Here is a 22,184-nt window from a genome sequence, read left to right as displayed (position 1 = left end):
ATACTTACCTGGCAGGGGAGATGCCATGATCACGAAGGTGGTTTTCCCAGGGCGAGGCCCACCCATTGCACCCCGGATGCGCTGACCCCTGCCATTTCCCCAAATGTGGGAAACCTGACCGCATAATGTGTGGTCGTGGGGGACTGTGTTCGTGCTCTACCCTGGGATAAAACCAAACAAACAACATCTTGATTTCTGAAACACATACCAAATGCTTACCTGCTGGGTACTTTGGGTCAGTAGAACTCCAAACTTAATGATCATCAAGAGCTAATAAGAAATTTAACAAATTAACAGACCCTCCCAGGCCCCATTTACTATAAAGATTCCACTTGGTTAGTTCAGGCATGAGGACCCTGTGATTTTGTGTGTAAAAGTCTCCCGTGTGGTTCACAATGTGTGGTCCCTGGGCCAGCAGCTTTGGCCTCATTTGGGAACTTGTTAGGAATGCATATTTCTAGGCTCCACTTAAACCAGTGGTTCTCAACCTGTGGGTCATGACCCTTTGGGGGTCGAACGATCCTTTCACAGGGGTCGCACGATTCATAACAGTATTAAAATTACAGTGATGAAGTAGCAACGGAAATAAATTTATGGTTGGGGGGGGGGTCACCGCAACATGAGGAGCTGTCTTAAAGGGTCTTGGCCTTGGAAAGGTTGAGAACCACTGCTATAAGCAGTTCTGGTGGTGCTAACCTGTTCTGGTGGTGACTGCAAACCACAAGATCGGTGGTTTAAACCCACAAGCATTCCCCAGGATAAAGATACACAGTCCGAGAACCCCGAAGTAGCAGTTCTCTGTGCTATCTGTCGGGTTGTTAGGCAGGCGTTGGAATCAGTGGCAGTGGATTGTCGCTTTAGGAAGCCCTCTGGGCATCTTTCCTTCTAGGCCCTAGGCCAGCAGTTCTCAACATGTGAGTCGCTACCCCTTTGGGGGTCGAACCACCCTTTCACAGGGGTCGCCTGATTCATAACAGTAGCAAAATGACAGTGATGAAGTAGCCATGAAAATAATGCTATGGTTGGGGGTCCCCACAGCATGAGGAGCTGTATGAAAGGGTGGAGGCATGAGGAAGGCGGAGAGCCGCTGACTTAGAGCTACTAAGTCAGACACTTTGGAGGTAGGAACTAACACTTTACGTCTTAACAAGCCTTCCAGGTGGTTCTGATGCCTGAAAAGTTAATGATCTTTATGCCCCTGAGCCCCGGGACATGTTTTCCAGCTTAGAATAGATAATCAATTTCTTAAAAAAAAAGCATTCTTTTACTTATTTAAATACTTCTTATTGTGAATTAGCTGAGCATTTAAAGACCAGATTATTCTTTTCTTTTCTTTTAAAAAAAAATTATTTTCTAATGATAATACTCAATGCTGGTGAGATTGTGTAAACATTAGTACTTCCTCACATGTTTAATGGAAATTTCAAGTGATAAACTCCTTTGGGGAGCAACTAGGGAATATATAACAAGATGCTTAAAATCCTCATACTCTTTCATATAAAATATCTGTTTCTAGAATCAGGAAATAATTTATTCTAAAGGAAATAATTTATTATAAAATACTTATTATGAAGTTTATCAAAACAATCTTAACATTTACAAATACTCAAATTCGCATGTAAGTTGGGAGAACTTCAGTGAATGAAATTAGATATAGACTTTACAATAGATAGAGTAATAATGGTGCCTGACCTCTTTGGACATCACGAGGGGGAAGGAAACTCAAACTCACCCTCAGTCCAAGGACAGTCAGACGGGTCTCTATTCTCCAGTCCTTCACCAATTCCGACACCACCTTCTCTCGGATGGCACTTTCTACATCTCTGCTAGATACTTTGTTGCGACCTAGGGACAAGATGAAATGCAGGTGAGAGGCGGGTCTTTCTTCCCTCATGGTGAGCCAGCTCTGTCTGGGAGCATGCTCTGTTCCCATGTGAGAGATTGCTGGCTTTTCTTCATGCTGCTTGTAGGGCTGCTTCAGTATCTCCTCTGGCCAGGCTGGCTTAGGCATTTCGCAACGTTCAACCATTCTCCCTCATTTTGATGTGTGGTGAAGGTGCGTTTGAGCATTGGTGAGCAGCAGGGATGGCTTTCCAGGGCCTTTCAAAATACTACCTTGGTAGCTAAGGTAAGATGCAGGATAAGGAGAAGATAGCCAGAAACCAGTCCCCATGGAGTTGATTCTGACTCCTGGGACCCCGGATGTGTCACAGGAGAACGACAGAGGGTTTCAAATGACTGACTGTTTAGAAAGCAGATTGCTCGTCCTGTCTTTCAAGACACCTCTAGGTGGACTTGAACTTCCAACTTTTCTGTTAGCATTTGAGCTCTTAACCATTCACATCCCACAAGGGTAAGAGACAGCGCTTTTTATTTCAGTGCATCAAAGCAAAGCTAGATTAAACCTTTAAGAAATATTTGTACTTAGCATTCATCTATACTTGTACATCTCATGAGAGAGATCATAAGAGTTGGTCTGAAAGAATCAGCTGCAGTGAGGTATTAAAAATGCCCCAAAGTTAACCATTACCTTTCCCTTTGTGAGATTCCAGAAAAGATCATGATATTTTCCAAGGTGTAGGGAGATCAATTTCCTCAGGAATTACCCATTGTCATCCAGTTGGTTCTGAATCACAGTGAGGGTTTCCAACGTAGCTCCTCTACAGGAGCAGACTGCCACATCTTGCTCCCGCTGCGCAGCTGCTGGGTTCACACCATCAGCTTTTTGGTTATTCACTGAGCCACCAGGGCTGTTTCTTGGAATTCAGAAGAATTTAAAATCATTCATTTCAGATGGCATTTCTTCTTCTTTTTTTAATCCATTTTATTGGGGGCTTGGGCAACTCTTATCACAATCCATATATTCATCCATTGTGTCAAGCACATTTGTACCTTTGTTGCCATCATCATTTTCAAAACGTTTTCTTTCTACTCGAGCCCTTAGTATCAGCTCCTCACTTTTCCGCCCTCTCTCCCTCACCCTTGATAATTTATAAATTATTATTATTTTGTCATGTCTTGTACTGTCTGACGTCTCTCTTCACCAACTTTTCTGTTGTCCGTCCCCCAGGGAGCGGGGTTATATGTAGATCCTTGTGATTAGTTCCCCCTTTCTACCCCACCTTCCTTCCACCCTCCTGGTATCCCCGCTCTCACCTCTGGTCCTGAAGGGATCATCTTTCCTGGATTCCCTGTGTTTCCAGTTCCTATCTGTACCAGTGTACATCCTCTGGTCTAGCTGGATTTGTAAGGTGGAATTGGGATCATGATAGTGAGGGTGTGGTAAGCATTTAAGAACTAGGAAAGTTGTATGTTTCATAGTTGCTACACTGCATGCTGACTGGCTCATCCCCTCCCTGTGACACTTCTGTCAGGGGATGTCCAGTTACCTACAGATGGACTTTGGGTCTCCACTCCACACTCCCCCTCAGTCACAAAAATATGATTTTTTGTTCTTTGATGCCTCATCCCTTCAACACCTCGTGATCACACAGGCTGGTGTGCTTCTTCCATGTGGGCTTTGTTGCTTCTGAGGTAGATGGCCATTTGCTTATCTTCAAGCCTTTAAGACCCAAAATGCTATACCTTTTGATAGCTGGGCACCATCAGCTTTCTTCACCACATTTGCTTATGCGCCCGTTTTGTCTTCAACTATTGTGTTGGGAAGGTGAGCATCACGGAATGCCAGGTTATGAGGACAAAGTGTTCTTGCATTGAAGGAGTACTTGAGTAGAGACCCAATGTCCATCTGCCCAATAAATATATATACATAGATCTAGTTCCCTATTGTTATATATAAATATATTTACATATGTATTTAGACCTCTATAAGTGCCCTTTCAGATGGAATTTCTTTCAAGTAATGTACAGTGTTTTGTTTTATTTTTCAAATAATGTACAGTTTTAAACTTAGCCATACTTCATAGGTTTAGTTGAATATGGTTTGCATTTTTGGAAATATTGTAATTTCCTTAAAAAATTCAATGGTAGATACTGAAATTTTTTTAAAATCTACATTTTTTTTCATGAACATTGTTCTCATGAACAGAGACGTTCAATATAATGTTTATTTAGATTGTGCTATACTCTCCCAGTTGATGTAGACCTTCAAAAATCTTGCCTGGTGTCAGAATTGTTAAGTCTAGGAACGCTTTTTGGTCTCTGTCTCATTTGTTACTGGATTTCATGCAAAACTCACTTCCGTTCACTCAATGACAGCTTATTGTGACCCTATAGGGCAGGGAAAACCTGCCCTTGTGGGTTTCAGAGACTGTAACTCTTTTTTTTTCTTAAATACTTTTACTGGGGGTTCTTACACCTCTTATCACAATCCATACCTTCCTCCAGTGTGTCAAGCACATTTGCACATATGCTGCCATCATCATTTTCAAAGCATTCTCTTCCCACTGGAACTTCCCATTTGAGTTTAACTCTTCATGGAAGTATAAAGCCTTCTCTTTCTTCATGGAGTAGCTGTTGGTTTTGAACTGCTGATCATATGGCTAGCAGTCCAAGTCATAACCACTCTGCCTCCAGGGCTCCTGACTATTACTGGATAGGGGTAATATAATACATTTTAGGGGAGTAGTCTTCTGTGTAACATAATATCAGGAGTATTGCTGACCATGGTGTAACCCTCAAGACTTAAATAAGAGACCAAGGAGATTTGTGTATAGGTAGAGTAATAGATAAGGAAGTATATAGACTATAGAGGCATAAACTAGATCAATTTTGCACTTTAACGCATTTAAAAGCCTGCATTATAAACAGTCTTAGGACAATCAGATTTCTTTTTCTTTTTTTAAAATGTATTTATTTATTTTCTTGTTTTAAAAAAACTTTTTATTGTGAATTAAGTGAGGGTTTACAGAATAGATAATCAGTTTTACATTAAAAAATTTATACACATTTTGTTTCAATTCACCGATTGCAACCCTTGTCAGTGTACCATCACTTATCCCACTGCCTGGGTTTCCAGTTTCCCTTCTCCCGTCTTTCCTTACTCTGTGTATTTGTCTTCCGGTAAATGCTATCTTTGATCATAAATGGTTGCTTATTCTAATACAGGGTCGGTTCAGTTTCAGATTTGCAGGGGACTAAGGGGACCATACAGTAAGCCTGTTCTCTTCTATGATTTTGCTTTCCCCCCACCTGATAGGTTTTCTTAAAGTCTGTCTATGTAGTTGTGAGGTGCCATGGAGTCGGTTCCAACCTAGAGTGACCCTATACACAGCAGAACGCCACACTGCCTGGGCCTGCACCATCCTCACAATGTTCCTACGCTTGAGCCCACTGTGGCAGCCGCTGGCTCAACCCATCCTGTTGAGGGCCTTCCTCATTTTCCCTGCCCCTCAACCAAGCATGATGTCCCCCTCCAGGGACTGGTCTCTCCTGACAACATGTGCAAAGTATGTAAGACAGTCTCACCATCTTTGCCTCGGAGGGACACTCTGATTGTACTTCTTCCAAGACAGATTTGTTTGTCCATTTGTCAGTCCATGGGAATTTCAATCTTCTTCCCCCGCACCACATCGACATGTAACTCTTACTTTTAGGATAGGTAAGCAGAAGTTAGGTATCCTGGTTGATGTTGTTATTATAGTTCTGTCAACAGGGATAGCCTCTATGACTCTTTGTGAACATCACAATCTAACCCATTCACTTTTAGTTGTATGTTCGGCCCTACTGGTCTCTTTCATAAACTTTCAATTAATTTCCCAAATTCTTTGTATGATTCTATAAAACAGAAATCATCTACTTGTTATGTATAAGATCTAAAATAGAAAAATCTGTTCATTTTAGCTTTCTTTCCTAAAGAGTATAAAATATCGGGGTTATATTATTTTGCCATGAAAATAAAAGTTTAAAACACAAAATATAACTTAGAGGTTGTTGAATAGGTATTGGTGACTTTACCATGGCACAAGTGTATAGTTTGATATATTGAGATTGCCCTTTAAGCTGTCATTCTGTAGTATTGAATATATTCAATTATATAAATACCTAGGTTTGACACATGTCATTTTTTAAGTAATGGGATGTCATAATTAAAAAATAAATCTCTAAAATACCTTTTAGTCTTCTATAATTCATCAGTTCCCATCATAAGAATTCTCAGACTTTTTCAGAGCAAAAAAAGTTATCAGTGAAGGTTTCCAAAGTTATTTAAAAATTTCAAAACTTTAGAGGCATTTCTGTACATTTACTAGGATATAGTGATAGGATCTAATTAAAATATGAAGTTCTTTGTTGCAATTTCATGACATCAATGTGATCACATGGGGGTTTGTTTCTCAGTAAAGCTTGATTGACAAACTTTGTTTAATGCGTTTCAATGAGAAATGTATGAATTATTATTTGATAAATAAGTTGACTGGTAGACAAAGGTATTTCAAAATAGACCAGAAAGAATAAAAAACTTCTTCAGGGGTTTGGTGAAGCCCTGAATTCTGTTGCCAGGACAGTTATGCATGGAACATACTTTCACATTCTCATGGGAGTAATCCACCTAGCTAGGATTTCAGTTTTCAATTTTTCCTCTAGATTTTCAATGTTTCCTGCCATGAAAGTATACTGGTATACACTTCAATTATGACAGAAATAAATGCAGAGCCCTTAAAAAAACTTTATTTACGATATAATTCACATACCATACAAGTTGTGTACAATTCAATGTTTTTAATACTATTTACAGAGTTATATAACCATAACCACAATTAATTTTAGAGCATTTTCATCCCCTGCAAAAGAAACTCAATTTCCCTTCAGTGTCTTTCAACCCCCTCCAGCATTAGGCTGACTATTTTCTGTCTCTTTAGATTTGCCTATTCAGGACATTGCATGTCCATAGAACTGTATGGCATGTGATCTTTGTTTCTGGCTTCTTTCACTGGAGGACTCTTTTCAAGGCTCATTCCTGTTGTAGGATGATTCCTTTTGATGGGCAAATACTATTCCATTGTATGGATATACCACAATTTATTTGTCTGTTCATCAGTTGACGGACAAAAGGTTGTTTCTGCTATTGCCTACTATGAATAGTGCTGCTGTGGACATCTGTATGCAGTTTTTTGTGTCAACATATGTTTGCAGTTCTCTTGGGTGTATGGCGCCACAGATCTCACCACTTAGGGGTGCAAGGGCTGCATGCATGCTAATGCTGTGGAACTCTCTGAAGAATTGTCAAGCTGTTTCCCCCAGCGACTGCCCCGCTTTATCCTCTCACGACAGTGTGAGAGTTCCAATTTCTGCATGGGGTGTGACGTGTTATCTTTTTATGATGTTTGATTTGCACTTCTTTGATGACTAATGATATCCAGTATCTTGCCGTGTACTTCTTGGCCATTTGTAGATATTTTTTGGAGTCAAGTCTTTGCTGATCTTTGCCCATGTTAATTTTTGTGTGTGTCTGTCAAGGCTTCACCCACCCATTCATTCTGGCTGCACCCACCCCCGCTGAGATTTTGCATTTCTATTCTAGATACACTGAATCAGAACCTGCATTTTAACAAGGTCCCCAGTTGACTCTTAATGAGCCCCAGGTGTTCCTTCTGGATTATAAGACAATATAAAGAGGCAACGGAGAGTTCTCAGGGAAGGGTAAAATTTCACAGCCCAGTCTCCAAGCATACAATTTTTCATAAATGTAATGAAGTCCTTTAACAGTGCTATTAAGCAAGTGTCAGCATCTCTATTTTACAGAGGATGGAACGGAAACTCAAAGAATTTAGATATTTGCCCAAGATCATTCAGCGAGGAAGGGGCAGAAGTTAGAGTCAAATCTGGTCGTGTGTGAATTTTTAATGGTGTTTCAAAGCTGGACAGAAATCCTATTTTTATGAATTAGCTTGATATTGATTTAACCACACATACTCATTAGCTCTACACTAATCGTTCCTCCCCTGGAAGAACTATACTTCAAAAGGACTTAATGGTGAGACATTCTTAATGTGTTCATCACAATCCGAGGAACGTAGTACAAAACTAGGAATGTGTAAATATACTTTTATGAAAAAAGAGAAAAATGTGCATCTTTGAAATCATAGAAAAATTCTCAAAAATACTTGACTGTTATGGCAACCTATTTATTTTCCTAACTGAGGTAAGTTTTGCTCCGTTTTGAAAAAAGACACTATAACTCTGAACATATAACAAAATAGAAGAGCTCTAACAAATTTATGGTATTAACTGTTTCTACTATTTGTGGGAGTCAGTCTTTCTCAGCTTCCTATTGTTTTTCTTGGTCTATTCTCCTTTGTTTATGGCAATGGTCCACAAACTTGCAGAGCCAGAGAGGCACATTTTTATCACCCACAGCAAAATGTCCCAGATAATTTTTCTCTTCCCCCCCCGAGATAATGTCTTACGTCTCTACTCTTGGGACATCAGTTCCAATATTCTTTGGAGAGTTGATCTTTTCAGTTTCAATGACATTTTAAATGACTATACCAAAACCAAGGAGCCTCAGCTTGGATTGCAGTGGGTTAAACACTGGGCTGCTAACTGCAAGATCAATGGTTCAAACCCAGCAGCCACCCCTCAGGAGAGAGGTTTGCTCCTGTAAAGATTTGTAGTCTCGGAAACCTTATGGAAGAGTTCTGCTGTGGAATATAGGGTTACTATGAATTGGAACTGACTGGATGGCAGTGGTTTTAGGTTTTAGCTTTTAGTTTTTCACCACAATCATCTTGATAGGAACTGTACATTTGCCAGACAATACACATTTAAGATCTTCATATTTTCAAGCGACATTTTTTTGAAATTAAATCATTCATTATAAGTACTCAGTATTTTTCTTTTTATATCTAATTTACTTGGTTGTTTTTATCATGAAAACCCCAAGGGTTTTACTGAATTCCTACACAGCTCCTTGAAGGGATGTCTCATTCACCATTTTCTCCCTAACACCCAATCACTCACATGTTGCGGTCCTTGTTTTTGATAAGTGCCAATGAGTGGGCTCTGACCCATGGTAACCCCCGTGCAACAGAACGACGCACCACCAGTCCTGCACCACTCTTACAATTGTTATGTTTGAACCCGTTGTTGCAGCCACTGTGTCAATCCATCTTGTCCCGGGCCTTCTTCTTTTTCACTGTCCCTCCACTTTCCCGAACATGATGTCCTTTGCCAGGAACTGGTCTTTCCTCTTGGCTCTGCTATGTGCATCAGGGTAGAACTGCGCTCTTCAGGATTTTCAATAACTATGAACTTTCAGAAGTCGATAGGTATGCCTGTCTTCTGCTGATCCACTGGGCAGATTCCAATAGCCACGTTTTTTTGGCTAGTAGCCCAACGCAAATGATTTTCACCACCTAACACAAACGTTTGTTGACTAGATTCTGTATTTTTCTCCCACTGCTAAGGAATGCCTTTTTATATTTCAAATCTAAAACTTCCTTGCTAAGTTTAGAGGACACTTTCCTCAACTCCCAGCATAATCACATTTTAGCAAAAGGGGGGAAAAATCACACAATACAAAATAAGAAAAACCTGACCAAAGTGTTTTGGGGCACGTGCTTTCAAAAGCCAGCTTCATTGACTTTTAGTACTTCAGCAGGGAATCTTTTCACTGAATCCCATTTTTCATTTATCAGGGGACATGACAACAGTGTTATTTAGTGAGGCGGGACCCTGTGGTGTTTTGTGCAGTTGTGCACATGGTCACTGTGGGTTGGAGCTGAATTGATGGCACCTAACAATAACAATAACATTTTCCTAAAAATGTGATGCTATGTGTCAACAGACTGCAAAACATGTTTAGACGGACTGCAAAGAAGCCCTGGTGGCATAGTGGCTTTTGCACTGGGCTGCTAACCAACAAGGTTAGCAGTTTGAAACCCACCAGTTTTCCATGGGAGAAAAAGGTAGCAGTCTGCTCCCCTAAGGATCACAGTCCTGGAAACCTTTGGGGGGCAGTTCCACTCTTTCTTAGAGGGCTGCGAGGAGTTGGAATTGACTCAACGGCAGCGAGTTCAATTTTGGACACAGACTGCACCTTATGGGGCTTGACATTTTATTATTATTATTTTTTTTGCCTTCACACATTCTTTCCTGATTTCTTTCATAATCCCTGTTGGGAAACAAAGCCATAAAACTCTCTTCAGAATGAAACTATTTCGTGAAATATCGAGGGTTTATAAAACCAAACCAAACCTATTGCTATCAAGCTAAATCTAACTCACAGCAACTCAAAAAGACAGAGTGGAACAGCCCCCCCCTCCCCCCACACCTTTTCCCTCCCAAAGGTTTGCGGGACTGTGATCCTTAGGGAAGCAGACTGCTACCTCCTTCTCCCATGGAAAACTGGTGGGTTTGATGGCCAACACTTCGGTTAGCAGTGCAGCTCTTAACCAGTTCACCACCAGGGCTCCTCAGGGTCTGAAACTAGACCTGTATGACCCAAGAGATGTTGTTTGCCAAGAAAATTAGGAGTCCATTGTTTCATGACTATTCCGTCTAAAATATACAGTAAACGAACATTTTTTCCCCTCCTTACTACTATTTTAAGTTCACTATTAGCTTATAATGCAAACAACTTCGTGTCAACCCATCAACCCCCAAAATGTGTCCTTCACTTTTTTCTTTCTTTTCTACAATTTTTGGTGGTCTGAAGGGAGGAGGTGTATTTTTACTCCTCTCACCAACAGCAGCTTCTGTTCTTTTTCTGACTGTAATGAGACAAATGAACAATCTCGTACTTGTCTGACTCTCTAGGTCAAATATGGAATTCAAAGATACAAAACTAAAATGCAACATTTGGGTACATGACTGCGCTAAAGACCGAAAAGAACAAGATAATGGCAAAATACCGTAACAAGAAATGTTAAATTCAAGATAATTTGTGCATGTACGTGGACTTTGCCAAGATTTTGAAAACGGAGCCATTGTTTCCTTGATTATTACTTTGGATTGTGCTCTAGTCCTCCTCTGCTAGTCTCAATAATTTTCTATCAGCATCTCAGGGTCAGAAGATAAAACAATTCTCTGACGTAATAGCTGGACCCAGGTTGGGCAAAACATATAGATGGAAGGTTATTATTATTTTTTAACTCATTTTCTACAAGAAACTCTTGTATTCCGATCTCTTAATTAATTCTGTGCAATTTTACAAAAGACTCCCCAATCCCTCCAGTTTGCTTTGTGTGCCAATAAATTAATTTAAAAAAATCAATAAATAACAGCCTAAGTAAGCACGATTCTGTGATCGAAGTTTGTGGAATGAACCACTCCCAGTTTTTGTTTTAAATGTTGACTTGGGTATTCTGTTCCTTTGAGGGAGTGGAGACTGTTCCCACATTCGTGTGGAGGATAGATCTGTATTGCAAGGGTGTCCACGTTAAGCCAGGGTCCCCAGTTCGGTTTGTTTGGCAATTCCGCAAAGCGCACGCTGCCTTTTTTTTTTTATTTTAAATCACCTGTTCAGGGTCACGCAAATTGTGCTGCACGCAATCAGCGAGATGGGCAAGAGGGGCCGACCGCTACGTGTCAACCCAAGGACTCGAAAGTCCGTACACCCGGATCCACCTGGGTGTCCTGCAACCCGTGCGGTCAATCGGGGAACCCGCCCTCATCCGGGAGCCCACGCCCGCCCGCTGGAGGCCGGCGGCGCCCGGGCGGAGGCACCGGAAGGAGGAGGTGCTTGGCGCTCGGCGGGCGCGCGCAGGGGCGGGGCCGGGCGCCTATAAACCTGGCGCGGCGGAAAGGGCGGGCCCGTCGGAGCGCTCGGAGCGGGCGCTGCCGCGGAGGGCTGGGCGGGGAGAAGGAGGAGACTGGAGGCTGGAGGAGGAGTCTGGGCAGCTTGAGGAGCCGTGAGTGCAGCGTGGCGCCGGGCGGCCCGAGCGGCTTTCCGGGCTCCCGCCAGCTTTCGAAGGCGGCCCGGGGTGGCGGCGGCGGCGGCGGCCTCTCGGCCTGGGGAGGTGAAGCGAGGCTGCGAGGGCCGAGTCGGGTGCGCAGAGCCGCCGCCGCGGCGTGGAGGCGCGGCTCCGTATCCTCGCGGGCGGGAAGGCGGGGCGGGGAAGGCGGGCGGCCGGCGCGCTCGGCGGAGAGGCTTTCCAGAACTGCACCTGCACGAGTTGGCGGGGCTTCGCGCGGTCCAGCCCTGGGGACCCTGCGTGCGCTTGTTTTGGGGTGTTCCTGAGGGGAGTGGTTGAGGGGTGCTTCGTGCACGGGAGCGAGGCAGAGCCCGGGGCGGCTGACGGGACATCGCAAGGCTGGCCCGGAGGCGCCCGCAAACCGGTCAGGTGTGCGTGTTGTGGCCCGTGTCAACGAAACAACCGAGAGCGATCGGGGTTTCCTCAAAAGTTTGAGAAAATACCTCACTAGAGATGTTCGGTCGTGAAGAAATGGTCTTGAAAACCTCTGGGAGATCACAGGGCACTTAGCTTTCCTGTTGACGCAGCTTGGCGCTTCACGGGAGTGATGGATGGGTAACTGAACGATTTCAGGTTTTTGTGCGTGGTGTGGGATTTTCTTTTACAGCCCACCAACTAGGTTGGGTCCGTGGTAACGTAAAATGGTTCAAACAGCTGTCTTAAAGTCCGTGTATGTGTGCGTGTGTGTGCGCCACGCTGTCTTCACTTGAAGGCGGAGATACTCAGAAAGAATATAGTGTGCCCATTTGAGGAGAGGAGCCCAGAAACCATTGCTTGACTGGCAGGAACATTGAATTCCTGGAAACAATCCCATAGTGTAGATTTTTGACTATGTGAAGTTTAGCCTTCTTGGCTAGTGCTTGGAATAATGGCCTTAAAAGTAGTGGGTCCCCCAAAAAAAGTAGTGGCCAGGATACACACTAAAGTATTTTGAGCCCATTTCTGTGGAAAAGAACTTGGAGGGATTGAAGTTAAATTTTCACTCCTTTTATGTGTAACTTTTTTTTCCTCCCATTTCCCTTTCCAGCCTTACCCATTTCAATGGTGCAACACTCTTCTGGCTACCAGTCATCTTCAGGCAATTCCCAGGAGGAAAGTGTGGGAAATATGAAATCCGCCAAGTCCCAGGTGAACCACAGTCAGCATGGGGAAAACCAGCAGGCCCCAAGTCCCCTGCACTCTATTCTCAGCTCGGCCGTCTCTCCTGCCCAGGCTTATGAAACTTACATTGATAACGGACTCATATGCCTTAAACACAAAATCAGAAACATCGAGAAAAAGAAGGTAACTCTCCCTCTCCCAGAGCTTTGTTGTATATGTTTGGCCTTAAACAAGGCTTAAGAGGCTGGCATTTCTTTTGCTTTATATTAGGGCTTGTAGGGATTTCTTCCTAAATATTTAACCTTGGGACTTAGCTGGCTGAAGACAAATGTATTGAGCATTTTCTGTTTGTCCCCAAAGCTGAATGAAAATATTCTTCATGGTAGGATTTTTATGCATACAACTATTGGAAGTATTGAAGAGCTAGCTATTTTAGGTTTAGATTAATTCATCGAGTGTGATATTAATGTTCCCTTTCATGCATGAGCAGTAACCTGATTTTTTAGCTTGTTTTTCTGGTGGTTTCGGCAGCAGTTCACATTGCAGTACAGTCATTGGGAGCTGGGATCATGGAAGAGCCAGAAAATGCCTTAGCACCAATTTTTGTATTGCTAGCCGACTGCTTATGATTGGTAGGTGAAAGCATTGTAGAAAGCCTTGCTCTTAAAGAGACTCAGAGGTTATTATCAGACTAACATAACAGTAAATGCTGATGTAAGGATCCAAATCCTTATTTCCCAAGTCATGTTCTCCGAAATAGTATCATCCAATGCTTTGTTGTGTCATGATTTCTTTCTGATTATAACAGATAAGGTTGAGTGGCATAGGACCTAGAGCTCCTGGCTCTCTCTAGGTTAAGGCCTAATTAAACCTTAGATTAGTTACTTTTAATAGAAGAATGTGAAGAGGTCTCTTGGCTCTCTTTCTTTTCCTCGTTTGAAGCTAAGAAAGTAGTGAAGGTAATGTGGGTTTGAGTCTATAAGAAGGGCTTGTTACTGGTGACTTCTTGGAAGTCCTAGACTGTTGAATGTGTGCACTGGATCACGATTGTGGTAAGGTGAGTGTCCTTGGATCAGCATCAGTTCCCACTTGGTCCTGGTGGTGCTGTAAGCTAGATAATTGGGTTATTTACTGTAAGGTCTTTGATTAAAACCCACTAGCCCTTCTGCAAGAGCAAGATGAGGCTATCTACTCCCTTAAAATTTTTCAGTCTCAGAAACTCAGTGTACGGTTGCTGGCTATGAGTTGGAATCAATTTGCCGGCAGTGAGTTTATAGGAAAGTAGTCAAAGCTCAAGGATCCCTGATGGCATAGTCGGCTATGAATTGAGCTGCTAACTATAAGGTCAGCCATTTGAACCCACCAGCGGCTTTGAGGGAGAAAGAAGATTATGCACTCTTGTAAAGATTTAAATTCTTGGAAACCTAAAAGGGCAGTTCTATGCTGTCCTATAGCATCACTATGAGTTGGAATCAACTTGATGGCATTGCTTTTTTTTTTTTAAGTCAAATCTCGGGTCCTATCGATGGAGACTCATTAATGAGTTCCACAGTTGGAGGAATTACATATATTAGGGGATTTTGAAAAGTTCATGGAAAAACTTCATTATCTTTTGATCGGAATTTTTAAAACCCCTCTCCTATGTATACATACACTCTCCACCGTAATTCTTTTTTTTTCCCCACCTTAATTCTTTCACTGCCATCAAGTCAGTTCTGACTCAGCAACCCAGTAGGACAGAGTAGGACTGCCCAGTGGGTTTCGGAGACTTTTTACGAGAGTAGAAAACCCTATCTTTCTCCCACGGAGTGGCTAGTGGTTTTGAACTGCAGGCCTTGTGGTTGGCAGCCCAACTCGTAGTCCATTAAAGCCATCAGGACTATTAACTCTAGTACCACTTTAAAAAAAAAAAACATCTCACAGTACCAAACTAAACTTCTAGGAAGGCACTTTAAACTATAAAGCCAAAACAGGATGGGCCTAATAAATGCTTTTAGAATGTCATCATGAGGTCCTAGTGGGATGGGACCAACAAAATGCAATTTATTTGTCATGTATTTCCTTAAATTAAGGACAACACTTATTACAAGAAACAGGTTCAAGATGAGGCTTCTATAGTGCTGGAAAAGATTATGTTTTTATAGTTTTGTTAGGATGGTTCTTGCTGGGTGAATGTCACACAGTTGAACAGGTGACTGAGCTCACGGGCTAAGCATGAGGTTAGCACAGGACTTCTCAACCCCGAGGAAGCATGAGTGGTGTAGTGGTCTACTTGTGACTGCTGACTCGGTGGCAGACAATTCTTGTTGAGGGAGAGGGCAGTGTCTTATGCATTGTAGGATGTTTGTCAACATGCCTCTCTATATCACAAGATGCTAATAGTACCTTTTACATTTCCCCCCCACAAGTTGTGACAACCAAAATTGCATTCAGACACTGCCAGAGACCCTGAGGAACAAAATTACTTCTGATTGAACTCTGGGATTAGTAGCATATCACTGGATTAACTTAAGTCCTTATATATTAGTCTAATTATTGCTTAACTTGTAATTCTAGACTAGTAATTGTATGTGTTATATGGGATGGAACGCATATACTGGTTACTGGTTGACTTGTAGTGAAATAGTCTTTCAGAGTAATAGATTATAGTAAGAGCTTTGCTTTCATAAGAAACGAGATCAGGTTTTCATTTACTTCCGAATTCATATCAGACCATAGTAGATACAAGAGGACCCCTGGTGGTGTGGTGGGTTAAGCATTGGGCTGCCAGCCATAAGGTCAGCAATTCAAAACCACCAGCCACTCTGAGAGAAAAAGATGAGGCTTTCTGCTTCGAAACCCACAGGGGCAGTTCTCTGCCCTATAGGGTTGCCGTGAGTCAGTGGCAGTGAGTTTGGTTTATAGTAGATAGAAACAGCATGCTCAGTTTCTAACCATAAGGCTGATAGTTTGAGTATGCCCAGCAGTGTTTTGGAGGAAAGGTTAGGTGATATGCTTCCCCAGAAATCAGCCATTGGAGACTCAAGTAGCACTGCTATCCTCTGGCACCCGTGGTGGTCACCGTGAGTCTGAATCTACTCAACAGCAACTATTTGTTTTTTACAGTTGATTTCTCTTTTGTAGCTCAAATTGGAAGATTACAAGGATCGCCTGAAAAATGGAGAGCGACTTAATCCAGACCAGTTGGTAAGTGAATGATGGTAAATTGTTAAGCCCTTCTGGTTTACTTAATAAAATTCAAGGTGGATTGGGTGAGACCAGAGACTTGATGAGCTAAAACAGAGTGTGAATCCACTGGCTTTGTCTTCTTTGCTTAATAGATCTCAGATTCGACTTTTTTTCTCTTGTACTCAGAGATGATATGGGTGGTAAGAAGTGAGGTATTAAATAGGGGTAAAAATGTAGTTTATCACTAAGATTTAATGAAGAGTTAAAGCTACCCTAGGTTGGACTCAAGAAGTGAAGGGAAAACTCTAGCTTTCAAGTTGTCACTGGGATATTCTAAGCCTGACATCTTTCTGCTCTAAAACATATAGCTTGCTATGGCTTTCTCTAGTTGCTTTTCTAGGAGATGAGTTCATTTGATAGATAAAATAAAAAAAACCCAAAACTCAGTGCTGTTCAGTTGATTCCAACTCAACGACCTTAAAGGACAGAGTAGAACTGCCCTGGAAAAGTTTCCAAGGTTGTACTTTACAGAGGAAGCAGTCTTACCACATCTTTCTTCCTTGGAACTTCTTTCTGGTGGATTCAAAGTGCTCACCTTCTGGGTAGCAGCCAAGTGCTTAACCACTGTGCCACCAACACTCCTTTTCTGATAGCTAGCCGATCTTTTTTTGGTTTGTTTTAAAACTTATTGTGAACATTAGACTTAGTACATTAAAATGCACATATATACACACACACACACATACACACATGTGTATGTATATATTTAACTTGTCCTTGACAATTACAACTTAAACTAATTTGGTGAAGGTGGTTTTTTGTAATTAATGCATAGGTTGCTTCATTGATATCTTCCACTTGGACCTGATCACTTTTCCTGGCTAAGCAGGGACAAAATTAGTCTAAAATTTGTTTGTTTTTTATTTTTCTCTCTCTTCAGGTTTCAGAGTTACTGTTTGTTACTTTTGTCCTTAAAGGTATGGCTAACGTTTTTGGTTTTATGTCATTGATACTGGCATTCAAGGACTTTTCTTTGCCTTGCCACATTGACTCTTCTACACTGACCAGAATTTTTGTGACATGCTGAGCTGTAAGATTGTCAAGGGATAGATTTGAATTGTGTGAGTTAGGGAGATGATGTAATCACTTAGATGGTGAGAGAACCTAACTTGGGCAAAGGGTTCCAACATGGGTTTATTTTCAGGTAATTAATTCTAATAGTAATAAACCTTATCTTTGCATAAATGTCCCTGAATGTTCAGTTAGTAGTTTTTATTTTGAGTGAAGGGGTTGGTGGGTGATGATCATATGGTAGCTCCCCAAGAAATGTCAAGGACATGCTATATTCCAAAGCTTTAGCAAAGAAAAATTTTATCTTAATATTTTACTATGTCATCATAAGTATTTACCCATGTCTATAGTATGTATAAATATATGAACTGTGTTTTCTCCAGTGATATGCTAACAACTGGCACATTTATATTATCAAGTGATTAGTTCTCTGAACTCTAGATTGTTGTGTCCTGTTGCCCTTTTAATATCTCCAGATTTCTTTTCCACCCCACAACCTGGTTGGTTTTTTTTCTCAGTCTTGGCTGTGTCTTTTCTGTGTGTTGTACATAAGGTTGTTCTGAGTTGGACCTACTGAAGGTACATAATAATGTCAGTAACTGACCTGATCAATTGTAAGGATTGGAGTTGTCAAAACCGTTGGAGAATTTCTCATCCTCTTTTTTTTTTTTTAAATCTCTTTCACATGTAACCAACCTGTCAGTAAGCTTGCTTAGTTCTACCTTCAGAAATTCAGAAACTGACTATTTCTAATAAATTCCATCTTTGTCATCCTGGTCCAAGCTTCATCATCTTTCATATGCACTACTACTATAAATGCTTCCTTGTAGGTTTTTAAATTTCCAGCCCTTGTTACTCAGTCATTCTCAGAGTGACCTTAGTGACCTTGTTGAAATGCAAGCCAGAGTGCCATTCGTCTGCTTAAAACCCACCATGGGGCTAATGAGGTCCTACAAAATATGCCTTTTCCTTCCTTTTACATCTTTACTGCATTTTCTGCACTTCTCCCCATTGCTAGCTCCATTCCAGCTATTCCTGAAATAACATACTTCTATCCAGGGCTTTTGCATAGGCTGTTCCTACTACCTGAGATGCTCTTCACTCAGTTATATGAAAGGATTACTTCCTAACCTCCAGGTTTTCTTTTTCCCCCTCCCCAAACTTTTTATTGTGAATTAAAGTGAAGGTTTACAGAGCAGTTCATCCGTTGTACATTCAACAATTTATATACTCCCTTCAGCTTTTTATTTGAAAGTTACCGTAGGCTTACATGATCATAACTACCCTCCCACCTCTCTAACTACTCTTTAGTCTCTTTCTTTGCTTTATTATTTTTCTCATAACAGTTAGCACATCTCTGACAAACTGTTCACTTTTATTTTCTGTCTCTCAGTACGTGAGACAAAGACTAGCTATTCTTGTCTCTAAAGTGCATTCTGGCTATACTTCTTCTAAGACAGATTGGTGTGCCCTTTTAGCAGTCCACATTATAAGTCAAATGCATTGATTCCTCATTGGTCTTCCTTATTCAGTGTCCAACTTTCACATGCATATGAGGCAATTGAAGTAAATACCATGGCTTGAGTCAGGCATACTTTAGTCCTCAAAGTAGCCCCCTGGGTCTTCAGCACTTTAAAGAGGTCTTGTCCAGCAGGTGTTCATACCTTGGAATCCCCATCGGGCAGTTCTCCATCTTACAGGGCAGCTATGATTTGGACTTGATGTAGTGACAGTGGGTTTGGTGTGATTTATCTTTTTATTTTCTTTGGAATGTCTTTTAATGAACAGAAGTTCCTAATTTTTTTTTTTTAAGTTCATAATTTTAAAGTGCAGTTGAACTTCTCTTTCTAAGGCTAGACTGCCTTAAGACACAGAAGGAACTGTATTTTGAGGTTACAGGTCAGTTTTAGTCTAAAAAACTGTTGAGCCTGTAAGTCAATCTCAGACTTGTTATGTACGATAGAAACTTTCTCCTCTAGAGAACTCATTTCTTTCAGTAGCGTTTGCTGTGTAGTCTGTCAGTTCTCTTCTGGTTTGCAGTATTGACTCTCTTGCTTCTGGGTTTCCACATGTGGAGACTATTTTTGGTATTTTTAGGGTTGTAGTGCTCGTATATATATATATATATATATTTTTTGGTATAAGAAGAATTTTATATCAAGAAGTATCTGTATATCAGGAAAACATCCCAGCCCAGTCCAACTCAAGTCTATAAGTCTATTAGTCCATAAGTCCCTCTTTAAAAAAAAAAATTTTTATTGGGGGCTCGTACAACTCTTATCACAAGCCATCCATGGTGTCAAGCACTTTTATACATTTGTTTCCCTCATCATTCTCAAACCATTTGCTTTTTACTTGAACCCTTGGTATCAGCTCCTCATTTTTTCCCCTCCCTCCCCAGTCCCCTCTCTCCTATGAACCCTGGTAATTTATAAATTATTATTTTGTCATATCTTATACCATCTGACGTCGCCCTTCACCCACTTCTCCACTGTCTGTTACCCAGGGAGGAGGTTATATGTAGATCTTTGTAATCTGTTCCCCCTTTCTCGCTCACCTTCCCTCCACCCTCCCCGTATTGCCACTCTCACCACTGGTTCTGAGGGGTTCATCTGTCCTGGATTCCCTGTGTTTCCAGTTCCTATCTGTACCAGTGTACATCCTCTGATCCAGCCGGACTTGTAAGGTAGAATTGGGATCATGATAGTTGGGGGCAGGAAGCATTAAAGAACTAGAGGAAAATTGTATGTTTCATCATTGCTAACTGCACCCTGACTGGATCGTCTCCTCCCTGCTGCCCTTCTGCAAGGGAATATCCAATTTCCCACAGATGGGCTCTGGGTCCCCACTCTGCACTCCCCCTCATTCACAATAGTGCTAGTGTATTAACTTTGTGTCAATGCTATTTTAATTACTGATGCTTTTTATTTGTTTATTTTTGTCTTCAGTCTCACCATCCTGCATTTTATTTATTTTATATATTAAATCATTTTAGATTTACAGATCTAACAATTGTTATAACATATATAACAATCCATAAATCAATTATATCAAGTGAGCTTGCACATATATTGCCACCATCATTTTTATTTTATTATTTTTTTAATTAAATCATTTTACTGGGGACTTGTGCAACTCATCACAATCCACACATACATCCGTTGTGTCAAGCACTTTTGTACATTTGTTTTCCTCATCCTTCTCAAAACATTTGCTTTCTACTTCAGCCCCTGGTATTCGCTCCTTATTTTTTCTTTTCCTCCCCGGAGTTCCCTCTCTCCTTCCCCACGAACCCTTGATAATTTATAAATTATTATTTTGTCATATCTTCACCATCATTTTTAAAACATTTTCTTTCTACTTGAGCCCTTGGTATCAGGTCCTCTTTTTTCTCTCCCCCTCCCACCCTCGTGAACCCTTAATAAATGATATATATATGTATATATTTTTTATATTTTACACCGACTATTGTATCCCTTCACCCACATTTCTGTTATTCATCCCCCTTGGATGATATACATCCATCATTGCTGTCAGTTCTCCCTTATTTCCTCTTTTCCCCTCATGGAATCACTACTCCATTACAGTTTCTGAGGGGTTTATCTGTCCTGGATTCTGTGTCTACAGCTCTTATCTGTACCAAAATACATACTCCAGTCTAGCAGAGTTTATGAGGTAGAACTGGGGTCATGATAGTGGGGGTTGGGGGGGAGGGAGCAGGTTGCCAATAAACTCAGGTATAAGGGAACAACTAGGGATTTAAAATTGACGGTGAGGAGGGTGCAGAGTGCCGGGTGATGTTTGATCAATTGTAACGTAGCCGAGAGGAATTGCTGAGATCCGAATGAACGGTGAACATGATAGTGGGGCAGGAGGAAAGTAAAAGAAAATAGAGGAAAGAACTAGGAGGTAAAAGCTATATATAGAGATATAAACATAGACATGTATATATTTAAATATATTAATATATAAAGGTATAAGGGTATTGGTTTATGTACATGTATTTGTATGCTAAAGTATTCAGGTAGCTGATGGACTTTGGACCTCTACTTAAGTTTCCCCTCAACACAAGAACACTGTGTTTTAATAACCTGGCACTGTGTGTTACTCAACTTCTGGACACAATTGCTGAAGACAAATGGGTACATAAGCAAATGTGGTAAAGAAAGCTGATGGTGTCTGGCTATTAAAAGATTCAATGTCTGGGGTCTTAAAGGCGTGAAGTTAAATGAGTGGCCAGCTAGCAGGGAAGCAACAAAGCCCACATGGAAGAAGCATGTCAGCCTGTGTGACCATGAGATGTGAATGGGATCAGGGATCAGAAGATCAAAAACAAACAGTTACATTGATGTGAAGGAGAAGGTTCATAGTGGAGACCCAAAGCCCATCTGTTGATAATTGGACATTCCCTCATAAAAGGGACACATAGACGGGACAATTCATTCAGAGTGCAGCATAGCACTGACGAAACTCAGAACATTCCTCTAGTTCTTTCCTGAGGCTCTTTAATATGCCTTTATCCGGTTAGGTTTTCTTACTGACTTTGGCTTGAGGTTAGCCATCTTCCATGTAGATTTGAGTTACTGTAAGTCATGAAAAATAAACCTTTTCTCTAATGGTTGTCTGTTCATCTGTGAAAATTTTAAAAACCAAAATTAATCCACTAATTTCCTATAGGGGATTGCTTGTTATTTCTGTTGTAATACTTAGTGATTTTGTTTGCTTTTTCCTATTGAATTAGCAATTATTTTAAGTTGCTTATTTGTGTGATCTTCATTATTGCTACTTGTGTTGTATATTTGAGTAGTGAATAAATATTAACCAGGGACTCTGGAATTAGGGCTTAGATTTATGCTAGAAATTTAATACTGGATTTTTAAATTTAGCTTTCTATAGTTTGGGCTAAATGCCCTTTGATCCTCCTTACTTTTTATTTAGCTAACTACTAAAAAATGCATATATGGCCAGTGG

At 41.1% G+C, this 22,184-nt stretch overlaps 1 protein-coding gene and 1 non-coding gene across 20 annotated transcripts in view; both read left to right on the top strand.

Moving 5' to 3' along the window:
- Positions 1-164, top strand: LOC115869118. The gene has a single exon (XR_004046004.1). It is a non-coding gene; the product is annotated as a U1 spliceosomal RNA (small nuclear RNA).
- Positions 165-11,765: 11,601 nt separating this feature from the next.
- The window catches only part of CAPRIN2 (caprin family member 2), a 60,812-nt gene continuing 50,393 nt past the window's right edge, over positions 11,766-22,184 (top strand). For 7 of the 19 annotated variants that reach the window (XM_045288436.1, XM_045288435.1, XM_045288434.1 and 4 more), the window contains exons 1-3: positions 12,359-12,428; positions 12,901-13,157; positions 16,098-16,160. In XM_045288436.1, the coding sequence (XP_045144371.1) occupies positions 12,425-12,428; positions 12,901-13,157; positions 16,098-16,160 (324 nt within the window). In that variant the 5' untranslated portion in view covers positions 12,359-12,424. The other 12 variants (XM_045288432.1, XM_045288427.1, XM_045288430.1 and 9 more) reach the window with 5 other exon arrangements.

The sequence above is a fragment of the Echinops telfairi genome, unplaced genomic scaffold, assembly GCF_000313985.2.
Source record: "Echinops telfairi isolate 266 unplaced genomic scaffold, ASM31398v2 ScPeMD7_21;HRSCAF=78, whole genome shotgun sequence".
Classification (NCBI taxonomy): domain Eukaryota; kingdom Metazoa; phylum Chordata; class Mammalia; order Afrosoricida; family Tenrecidae; genus Echinops; species Echinops telfairi.
This window is presented reverse-complemented; position numbering and strand designations above follow the sequence as displayed.